At 34.5% G+C, this 12,014-nt stretch overlaps 2 protein-coding genes across 3 annotated transcripts; one reads left to right on the top strand and one right to left on the bottom strand.

Moving 5' to 3' along the window:
• Positions 1–2,744: 2,744 nt before the first annotated feature.
• On the top strand, positions 2,745–4,186 carry LOC128279227 (uncharacterized protein At3g28850-like). Its single transcript, XM_053018671.1, has one exon. It carries the CDS (start codon positions 3,016–3,018, stop codon positions 3,898–3,900), a length of 885 nt encoding a protein of 294 aa, XP_052874631.1. The 5' UTR covers positions 2,745–3,015; the 3' UTR covers positions 3,901–4,186.
• A 2,534-nt stretch (positions 4,187–6,720) lies between these two features.
• On the bottom strand, positions 6,721–10,528 carry LOC108457377 (uncharacterized). 2 transcript variants are annotated; one of them, XM_017756401.2, is made up of 4 exons: positions 9,729–10,528; positions 9,029–9,184; positions 8,238–8,918; positions 6,721–7,976 (listed from the first exon to the last, which is right to left on the bottom strand). In XM_017756401.2, exons 1-4 carry the CDS (start codon positions 10,062–10,064, stop codon positions 6,903–6,905), a joined length of 2,247 nt encoding a protein of 748 aa, XP_017611890.1. In that variant the 5' UTR covers positions 10,065–10,528; the 3' UTR covers positions 6,721–6,902. The 2 variants fall into 2 exon arrangements, with proteins under 2 accessions (XP_017611890.1, XP_052875276.1); XM_053019316.1 differs by having other exon boundaries at positions 6,721–7,967; positions 9,729–10,446.
• Between the last annotated feature and the right edge of the window lie 1,486 nt (positions 10,529–12,014).

Raw genomic sequence — 12,014 nt, 5'->3', positions numbered from 1 at the left:
TTACTAATAGTTACTAATAGTTAATGGTTTAGTAACCTTTAGTTGGAGTTTACCCAAAAATCAAAGGAAAATTTTCTTCTTCAAGAAATACGGGGAAAACGACAACCAGAGATAACCGATTCAAAAGAAGAAAACCCTCATACCGGTCACCGCCGACTAACTGCCCTTCTGGTTCTTCCAATTAACAAATCCTCCCCTGCATCATGTTGACCCAACACCATCCAACAGTCTTCATTGCTTCGGGTTCTCAAAACAAGCGTACAGAATCTTTCTTTCTCCTCTTCGTTGATTTCCCTCTCAACCAACACAAACAAATCCAAGATATCTCCTGAAATGGAATATATGTATTTATATATTTTTAAAAAGATATAATTGTTCTTTGTAAAATCGAAATCTGATGGAGATGATCCAGTACAATCGGTTCATCGAAACTCTCGTGCTCCTATCGTGTTGTGTCTGGTTGTTCCGTTGACCGTCGCCAATGACGTCAGATACTGCGGTTACTCTATCTAAACTCTAGCTCCACCGCTTACAATTAATTTTGATTTTATTTTTATTGTCATTCGCCGAAAGCTCTATTATTTTAATTGCGCCATTGAGTTTGCTTCCCTTCAACATGAAACTTATTCACAGATTGTTCTGGATTGCCTCTCAAAATTAGAAATTGATTTGATTTTCTTTTAAAACTTCCTATTTGAGCTGATGTTGTAGAAAATAAATAATAATACTAATGCAGATAATGCTAAGTATGATGTAAAGGTTCATGGAGTGATCCAATCGCTAGGGGAAGCTTGCGACCTGATTATCTGCAACAACCGGTAAATTAATCAACATTTTCTCGTAAATCTATTCGTTATTTGATGTTAGGTATTGTGATTTGATGCTGCTTGGGACGGTATGTGTTTGCATATAAAATATTGGTTTGCAGGGTGTCTTGTAGTTCCCAAGCTTTATACCATTTATTATTGGTTAATTGTATGTTCGCTTTGTGTCTCGTCCAATAATTGATGATGCTATTTGTCGTATGCAACCAAAAACAATGTTGTTCCTTAGCTTTTGATTGTAGGTGAGTTGTATTTTCTTTAATGATAATGCAGATGCAGCAACATCTGGGGGACATTGGTGATCGAGTTCTCATATTTTGGATGGCACATTTACGGTGAGACTCATAATCTTCGTGATGAGACATCCTATCTCGTTTCTAGGGGTGGTTTCATCCAGTAAGTCCCAACTTAATGTTTTAGCAACTTGTTGGTGAATTGCTGGAGTTTTCTTTTTAATATATGGTTGAATCAATGTTCTTGCATAAGCAGAAGAGTTAAAATACCTTGTTGCTATCCTATTTGTCTAGTTTGGTAATATTTTCTTTATTTTAGGAATTAGGATGGATCAGAATAGGGGAAAAGACCTTTTTTTTTTAAATAAAGAAAAAGGTACTAACAACTAAAAAGGGTTGGAGAGCAAGGCCCCAATTTGAGAAACTAATTTCAGTGGTTGATATTTTCATTTAATTTTTATCTCAGCCATGAACAATTTGGGGTTTTGTGGGTCTGGAAGTATTCTGAATCCCATCCTTTCTCATCCAACTGGACTCAAAAAACTTTTCAAAGAAGTATTATTATTATTTTGATCTAAGGACAAACCTTTCTCTTCTTTGTATTTTTATTATGATATCTATTTTATTCGTTGAACAAGTGATGATCGGATGCTTCTTACTCAAAGAATCTTTGGACTTAGATTGAAGGTTTTATTAAATCATTGCGGTTCTGGTCTGAATCTGTAGTTTCAATTCATTCATAGGGTCTTTTTCATTGAATTTGTATCTTATTAAAACCATGGAAATGATCCCCCCCTCCCCCTTATGACAAGCTTGAATATAAAATCACAAGATATCCAAGACTTGTATGGGATAACGCCGCGGAACACAGATGTCCATTTTAATAATCAACAAAAGGAACTGACACCTTCGTTTTCCCCAAATGAACAATACCTCTGATAGCATTTTAACCTTATGCAGGATTCATACTTTCTGACTATGAAGATGTTCGATGCAAACAGGCATGAATTCACATGCATTCGTTTTGATTTTGATTTTGGGTTGGCATCATCTGTGGTTGATAGTGGAAAAATTACAATGCCTTTTTTTTTATCCATGTAAAGTAGTTTATATGCTATATGTTACTATCAACTCTGTCCATATCATTGCATGTATTGCTTGGATTATCCCCCATTGAGTTGTTATTGTGAAAAGTTGGCTTTTTTTGTAACCTAATGCATAGTAGTGACCACGGATGGCACCTATCCAGTAGCTGATATTTGGCTCACACCCTCTTTTCCTAGCCCATATGTGGCTCATTTTTATAACATAATCTTACTCATCGATTTCCAGACCATCAACTGAATGCCACCATGTTATCATGTATCAAAAAATCTTGGGCCATTAACTTTTCAATGATAGGCACAAAAGGGGAACAAATTTGGGTTAGGGACTTTCAAACCTATCAAGTTGGACTTCATAGGAACAATTCTAAAGCATCTTGATATCATAAAATCTTGAGCAATGTCAACTATTCAAGATTATGCAAATAGTATATTGAGATCTGTACCATTAAACCTCTATTGTTAGGCAGCTCAATTATGAAACTAATGAAAGACGGACACTCTTGTCATTAAATTCTTATAATTTTCTCTTACGACAAATTATTTGATTTCAAGGAAGAAAAGTAGGGCGGGCCTGGCTGAATGATGCATGTTCTTCCCCTTGTGCCATGTAGAGGCAACCAAAAATGTTGGTTATGGGTCAGGTTGAGTGGAGTCCTATGGTGGAAGGGTCCACTCTTTTATTGATCATTGAAAACCTTTAAAAGCAACCAACAAACAGCCTTTTCAGTTTTCAGTTTTCAGTTTTCACTTTCCTGCCGCTGGGAACCCATAAGAGAAACTTCATTATCCTCTTTTTGTCTCACCAATATCTGCTCTTTTTCGTCATTCTCGTTCGAAGTTTCATTCTCTTCCATGCTATCCCTTCTCAATTTCTTTAAGTGGTTCCAATGCATTTCCCGGGGTTTCTTGTATCTTATCACAGTAATAAGAGATCAAAGGCATGGAGGAAAGGTTTCTGAAGAAACCACCCATGCTACCAACACATCGAAACAGGGCTGTGTCTTTCAGCTTAACCCCCAAGGCACCTTCTCCAATCAAATTTCCCATAACCTGCCAGTAGTTGGTTTTAAAGATCCAAAGGATGAAGAAACCAAGTTGGAATTCGATGTAGGGGACCAAGATAACATTACACCCTGCACTGAGTTGAAGGGCATAGTGGCTGGAGAAGATGATTCTCAGCTTCAAGTATCTTCAGAGACCATTATCAATGATGATCATAGCATTCCAGAAGTGAAGGAGGACACTGAAGAAGGTCCACGTTTAACAGATTTTGAAGAGAAATGTCCTCCAGGTGGAGAAGATTCAGTGGTATTCTACACAACAAGCTTGAGAGGAATAAGAAAAACATTTGAAGATTGCAGCAGTATGAGGTTTGTTTTAGACAGTTTGAAGATATTGGTCCAGGAGAGAGATGTTTCAATGGACATGGAATTCAGGGAAGAACTATGGAGGATATTGGGTGGCAGAGTGGTTCCTCCCAAGCTGTTCATCAAGGGCAGATACATAGGAGGAGCTGACGAAGTTTTTCGACTTCATGAGCAAGGAAAGCTGAAGAAGCTGTTGGAAGGGATACCTTCAAACTGCCTGTGCACAGATTGTGCCAATATGAGGTTCCTGGTTTGCTCAAACTGCAGTGGCAGCCGCAAGGTTTTTACAGAAAAACAAGGTGATGAATTGTGCATGAAATGCCCTGATTGTAATGAGAATGGATTGGTTAAATGTCCAGTTTGCTGTTGAAATGTTAACTTACAAACAAAGAATCATCCTATCCTGTTTCTTGATGTTTGTATATTTTCCTTGCCTTATCTAACATTTTCTTAGAATCAAATTGCTACTTTTTCAAGTCCAGGTCTTGGTTAGCCTTCATGTATTAGGAAAATGAAGTATGTATAAGTTTCCTTCATAGTGTATAAAAATGGGCTAAATTAATGCTTAGTTATGGTCTGATTTGGGTTCAGATGTAAATTGTTTAGTTTTCTACTTACTTGATCAGCTACTATATATAACCAATGCTTGGAAACAACTCTTTCTTAATGGTATTTTTCTACAGTCAGGTTTTTCATCTTTCAAGGAAATCCATTTGGAATGCTATTGTCACGGTAACATGTTTGATTCTTGTACTCGCTTTTTTCTTACTTTTTGCTTTTGCTTTCCTGAGTTTCCTTTTTCCTGTCTTTGGTACTTCTACCATAATTTTAGGGTAAAAGTTTTAACAAAGTTGGTAATGGTATCAATCAATAGGATTAAAGTTAGTAATTTTAAGAGCCAAAGAATAAAGGGGGACCATTACCAACCAATTCCAACAGTAAAATCAAAGTCAAGTCATGATGAAACCAAACCTGAAATTTGATGTGTAAATGTTATTGAGGTAAAAAAGAAAACAATATTTGTGTAATGTTTTTTAGATAAGGAGAAGTTATGTTGCACCAATCATATATATATATATATATATATATATATGCTCTTCCTTTAAGATGTAATTTAAGTTACAAACAGCAATAAAAAGTGATCAAAACTAAAGGAAAAGGTAACTTTGTACACAATTTTCCTTCACCTTTTACCTTAAATGACCAGCAAAGACAGCTTTATTAATTTCATACTCAGAATTTATAGAAACAGATAACATTTATTTAATTAAAATTAATATGAAAATATGAATTTTTTTAATAATAGGAATAAATATATTTAGCATATATTATAAACATGATTAATATAATATGAATTATTAATAATATTAAATAAATATATATTATACATGCACTATTATAATATATAATAATTTATATATGTATAGTTTAATCATCATTATACAACAACTAATACTATATGATATACTATCAGATTATATATTATACTCTTATCATATGATTCATTATGTTACACTATAGTATGCATCTCGTTGTAATATATGACTAAAAATTTTACATAATCTATGTATTACTTATTATTGACGTTAAAAACATAATTAATATTGAACAAATAATTAATAAATATACAAATTATATTATACTATATCATATATGACTTGGTATTATAATCTACCATATGAGTGTTAGCAAGGATTGATGAAAAGATTATGGTTAATTGCGAGAAATTCAAAATTTTTATTCATGTGGCGGAATTAGGAAGAAAATGTTCATCAGAGCTTAACAGGGATTTGAATGTTGTATTATTTTCTGCGTCTTTTTCACCAAATTGGCAGGGCATGGGTATTATTCAATTTGGTAAAACAAAATAAAGCTAGAGCTAGAAGAAAATGCTGTCTGTCTGGTAAGAAAAAGATAGTTTCTACTACTAAGAGTAGGGACCTATACTAGAAAAAGATAGGGAATTTATAGACTAGGACTTATACCCAAAGTTTGATGAGAATTCAACTCTTACCATAAATGTGACTTTATCTTAATCAGTAACTTACGAGAGTAATTATCTAAATAATATTACGTAAATTAAGTATAATGTCTGGGCACATCAGTTCCTATATTCTCTTATATGATTTATTTTTTAATTTAGTTCTATGATAAATTCTAGAATTTGATTAGGTGATATTTAAATTCAAAGTTTAATATGATCATAAAATACTCTCGTCTAATTTTTACACAATTAAAGATTCATATAACACGAATTCATGACTGTCGTACTACTATACATGTTGATTTCCAATTGAACATATAAAATTTTTGAATGAATTTTATAATCATTTAATCTCCAATTGAACACATAAAGTTTATGTGCACAAATTGAAATGTGTTTATAAATCCTAAATTGTGAAAATAATTAACCTTCATCATCTATTTGATCCTTATGATTTTGAATTGTGTGTTGAATATTAACTCTTTTTTTATATCATCTTTAATCCTTAATTCTATAACCTAATTAATTCACCCAGGAAAGGAAATCAAGTGAATCTTACTATTGTAACATCTTTGATTAAATTCCCAAACACAGTTTGTTCCTCAAGTGCAAGGGTTAGAAGAAAGATAAATCTTCCTTCAACTTCTGGCATAATAGTTCAATTTGGTCAACAGTTTTATGTTGCGAGACTGCAATAAAAAATAAAAAATAAAATCAAATTTATAATTCTTTCGAGAAGTGAAGAAATTTTCTAAGCCAAAATTTAGTATAATAATTTAAAATCTCGAAAAATTTGGGAGAGCAAAGGGAGGGTGCAGTAGATAAAAAGTTGTGGAGGGAATCAAAAGATGATTCCCCTTGAAAGATGTTTTTATTAGAGTCATACAGCCACTACTATTAGATTCCAACACTGAAAAAGCATAGGCTCAAGTCATAGTCATAAGCTTTTTCTTCTCTCGTTCTTTTGGCCAGGAATCATATTCATCAACTGGAACCACATATAGAGCTGTTAGATTTTCTTTTACCATCAGTCTGCAAAAGAACCAACTCATAAAACAGTAAGAACGAAGTTGACACTTGTTAAAGGATATAAGGCATGATACAGAAAAGGAACATCCAAGTTTCCTGCTCCCTAGAAAGATGGCCAGTGGGAAAGTTGTGCAATTGAAAAGTAAAGCCAAAAGGCTCAAATGTAACACCAACACATGCGAAAATTTTATGTTATATTTCCAGTCAACTTAGACGAAACACAACATTTGCCAAAACGATCAAAAAAAGCTCAATAGGGTTCCGTGCTGTTAAACAGCATTCACGTCATAAGATACAAAAAGTTAAAGAAAAAACCAAGTTAAGAGTAATCATACTTTTCCTAGAATTAACACAAGCCTCTATGCAGCAATTTCAGTTAATGGAACTTCGACTGAAAGTGGCATGGATGTAGTCATTGGAGAAGCAGAAGTCTCGGGTAGTGGTTGCGAGAACTCAGTATAGTGGAACTCAATCTGTAGTCGGTGATGCAGTGGTGTTGCTGCCATTAGACCCTTCTTGATATCCGCCTGCAACTCCCTAATAGGTATAGCAGCCAAGAAGCTCTTTATGTATTCCTTGCAGGCCTTCTTACCCTGGCAAACAACCTCCTCACTGTCCTCACTCTTGATTGATTTCTCAGGTTTGGTTCCTACAGCCCCTGCAACACAACCCTCCTTCCCATTGACCTGTTGATCACCCGTTGACTTATCACCTGATGATTGAGCCACATTTGGTAGCTTGTGAATTACAGTATTGCGGTCAAATTTCAAGATGTATGCTTGATTGCATCCCTCATAAAGCCTCTCTCCTAACGTGTCAATAATATAGTAAGCTTCTGGGTCAACCTTTAGGACAAAAAAGTGGTCATTCCAACTAACAATGTAAACCTCGGGGAGATCACTATTTTGACATTCCGCACCAGCACGACTAATCTCATCCCATATGTTATCAAAAGACATTGCACCATGCAAAAAGTCAAAACTTCCCTCATCCACACCCTCTGGATGGAAAAACCCAATAAAGGACTTTCTTGGCACTACAGAAAGAGGACGTAATTTTGCTTGGAGAACCGTCTCAAGATCAAAGTGCTTGTCAGGGAAACGCTCCCTGTAGGATTCATTCTCACAGAGGTTCCTCCATTCCAATGAGCCCTCTCTGATCAAACTATCAAATTGAGACTTAATAGGCATCAGATCACGGTTGTTCTGAAGCCAATCAGCAATAACAGCAACAAGGGCTGTACATGCACTTTCACCAGCTGCTCGCTCACTCCGTTGATCGATAGAAGCAAAAAAGACCTCCGATTTAAGTTTCATGCGTCCATCACGGCTGACCACTTCTTTCTGTTCCCAATTTCCGATGGCGAAACTATCATCCCCAAATTCAGAAATAGATGTACGGTTTGCAGATGAATCATCATCTGTCTTGAGCCACTGCCAAAACAAATTATAGTTATATTTATAACTTAATATAATTTGGTAACAATTGTGAAGAAGCATAATAATAGGCATCAGAAAAGATGATAAAAACATGGAACACCGATGTTATATGATAGTCGCATCCCCAATCAGATACATAAGCTGATAAACACAAGCATCTTTGTAGGTGCATGAATTCATAAGAAACTGCTAAGCTAGCCAGTAATATGAAAGCATTGATGGTCAGAAACTAAATAATCAAGAAATTGTTCTTACCCCAGGTGCATGAGATTCATCAGAGCTGAGCTGCCGGCGGTCGAAATCAATGTCATCCCCACCTTCTTCTCCATAGCCTTTCTTTAACAATGGTTCCCCTTTTCCTTTAGGAGACCTGAAACTCAGCTTCCTTTTTCTCCAAGACAAAATGCTGCGCTTGGAACTCTGCAGTAGGGATGGCTCTGACACCAGTTTAGCAGAATCCTCGACATTTGAGCAGCCAACATCCGACTTACGATTACTGTAGTACACCCAATCCTCATCTCCCTCACTGACCCTCATGCTAGAGTAAACTGATCCTCCAGCATAATTTGCATCCGCAAGAGTACCATAACTAAATGACTTCCTGACAACAGAGTCATCTTTTACCTCATCCGATTCTCCTTCCTCGGAATCGTCAAGTGAATCTGTGTCCAATGGATACTCGCCATCATCACTCCTGGCAGAACACCTTCCTTCACTGCCTTCATCCTCACGACAGGCTTTTTTCGCTCCCCTGGTAGAAACACTCTCTCTAAAAAATTTCACTTTTCTTAGACCAGCTTTAATTGCAGAAATCTCATCCTTTTCCATGGCCACAGTTTCTCCAGACTGGAGAGGTGATGCAAAAGGCACTAATGCTCGCTCTACAGGCTCGTTGATTTCTTGAGCAATTCTTAGTTCCAACAGGCTAAGCGATATCTACATGGTGAATTGTACAACTTAAAATTAGAATATCTGAAAACTGAAAGAACACAGATGAATCAAACATAGTAGACTACTGCACCATAAAAACTTTAATAAGCACATACACAGAGTCGGGGGCAAAGCTCTCCAGCACCGGTGGAGAGTATGAGAGGTATGTTTAACTCAAGCTCTTTCTGCTCAGCAGCAGAGACATGTTCAGCAAGATTCAATGATGCTACCCCAACAACGGGAACCTTACTCTTTGGTCCCTGCTTCAAACCCTGAATCAAGAAAGACAACTTCTTGAAACCAACACTAAGAGAAAATTCACAAAAATAATGCTAAAAAACTATGATGATAAACAAAATATGGAGGTAAACTAATCCACCACAATATCTAACATATTATGCTTGATAAAAGCTAAAGCAATAAAAAATTTCAGGCACAACACAATTAACTGATTCCAATAGCAAACTTTCAAACTATGACCAACTCTCCAACAGTCGATAAAGAAACAAAACAACCAGTCTAATTGTCTAAATGATATTCAATTCAACCAAATTAACAGTAAAAAAAATTCTAAATTAAATCCAATGTTAAGAACATGTACAGAATACAGAGCAGTCAAAAGATCTTCATTTAAATTTCAAGACCAATCAAACAACCAAAACACAGAAAATAACAAAAAGTTGATAGATAAAAAAAATCTGAAACAAAAACTCCTCCATAATTTTATCACCTTTTCTAAAAGAAAAACTTTATTTTCTAGAAACCCACAAAAATAAAAGATAAAAAAAAAAAGGAATTTGCTCATTTTAGACTTACATTCAAGGCAGAGAAAGCGATCTCCCAAGGATGAAATGCATTGTCTTTATAAGCCGATAAGTTACAAAGGGTTTGAAACTCCTCATCCCACACAACGATGCCGTTCTCGTCAACGCCGTCGACTTCTTTGGTGAAATTCCTCTTAACCGTTCGCCTTAAGGAACTGAGGGAAGCCTTTGGACCTTTCCATCGAATCTCGACCTTTAGTTTCTCAGGCTTCTCCCAACCTTCCCCGACCAGATCCCACCCTTCTAATCTTCTTACAATTAACTTAACCTCGTACTTTTTTGAAACCAGAGGCGGCCATGGTCTCCACCTCATCATCTTCACCACCATTTTTCAAACAAAAAAAGAAAGAAATCCTTCAATCACTCGAATTGTTTATATTCTCGTGAAAACTCAACGAAACCCAGAAATCCTGTTTGATTTCTCTCTGATCTTGTTTAATATAAACCCAAAAATGGGTGAAAAAACAACCTTGGGGGGTCTTGAAACGAAATACAAAGGGAAAAACGAAGGGAAGTTAGAAAAAGGGATCAAAAATGAGGATTCTGATAGTTAGAAAAGGAAATGAAATTGATTTAGAAGAGCGAAAAATAACACTCTTGGGACAGAGACAGAAGGGAAGGGGTGGTTTTTATAATATAAAATCTTAAGTATAAGCAGAGAGAGAAAGGGTATTACTATGTTGTGGGTATCGTCGTCGGGGGGCTGTAACGGCGTAATAACGAGGTAGTTGACTTCCGTTCTCGTTTGTCTTTGTATTTTTTTTTTTTAAAGTTATAATAATTTCTTTTGGTACAAAAAGTTAAAATAATTTCAATACAATAAATAGGTTCAGACATTAAAATTAAATATTTAATTTAACTAACTAAAATATATTTGAAAATAGAACTCAAACATCCAGTGGCGAATACAGGGGGGGCTGGCAGTGGCCCTGGCCCCCCTAAATTGGAAAATTTATGTTTAGGCCCTTAAATTTTTTTAAAAATTTTAAATTAGTAAAGATAAAATTTACTTTGGCCCCCTTAAAATTATAAAAATTCTATTTAATCTTTTAAAAATTATAAATATATAGACTATAAAAAATTAAAATTTCATTCGGTCTCCCTAAAATTTATTCTGACTTCGCCCCTACAAACATCTCTCATATGCTTTCTCAGTATTTTGGTTTTGGTTAATTTTTGGAAACTCCATCCATTTTGTTCCAACTACCTTTTTATCCTTTAGCTTTTCTATACTCTAAAAACTTTATCTATATCGATATCAATGAGTATGATTGAAACACCATTTAGGATAAATTTTATTTATATTTCTTAACTTAGTAAAAATAATTATTGGAAATTTTATTAAATATTTTCTAAGCATTGAAATACTTGTAAAGGTATTTAAAAATATGTTTTAAACGCGTTTTAATTTATCTAAATGTTTTTTTAGTCAACCCAAAATGTTTTAAGTGTTTTAAACTCATTTTATACTTGGGTGAAGATTTATCGATAGAAGTAAGTCAAAGAGCACTTCAAGCATACCTTCAGACTTCCACCGATACTTAGGAGGATTTCTATCCATACAAGTCTGCTTCTATATAAGTCCATTTATACTCATACATCTTGTGAGTTATATCGATACAAGTCTATCTGCAATACTTCCAATGGCTAAAAGTTATCCCCAACGGCTATAAACAGTCACAAAATTTCCCCTTGTTATATATACACATCAAGAACACTTCAAAATATAAGAGATAAACATCCAATCATATAAATCAAGAGAAAAGTCTCAAATTCTTCATTTTCTCATCTTTTCTTGTACATATCTCTTAGATGCTTATTATTAGATATTTTTATCATTCTGATTTTAATTCTTTGAAAGAGAGAACTTAATACTTGTAAACATACACCTTTAAAAGGTTTTCATTATTTACATTTTTTCTTTGTATTGTAAGAATTACTTAAGATTTTTGAGGTATAAAACCTTAAGTAATTTGTAAAGGGTTATAATTGAGCCTTGTAAAGCTAAGTCATAAAAACTAGAGGGAATGTTTTATCTTAATCTTGTGAAAAAAATAAAGATTGTAAAGGTTATACATTTTCCTTGAAAAATATCAATTCAAATATAGTTAATTGGGAAATGTTTGTTGAGGTATACCAAGATAGTAGAAGCAGGCAATTAGAGCCAAACCACTATAAATCGAAGTGTTTAAGTTTTTTTTTTTTTTCATTTCCTCATCCTTTAGAAAAGTTTACAAAGATTTTTAAAATACCAATTCACTTTCCTCTTAGTATTTTC

The sequence above is a fragment of the Gossypium arboreum genome, chromosome 9, assembly GCF_025698485.1.
Source record: "Gossypium arboreum isolate Shixiya-1 chromosome 9, ASM2569848v2, whole genome shotgun sequence".
Lineage (NCBI taxonomy): Eukaryota > Viridiplantae > Streptophyta > Magnoliopsida > Malvales > Malvaceae > Gossypium > Gossypium arboreum.
The sequence above is the reverse complement of the archived record's forward strand: the minus strand, read 5'-3'. Positions and strand labels throughout refer to the sequence as shown.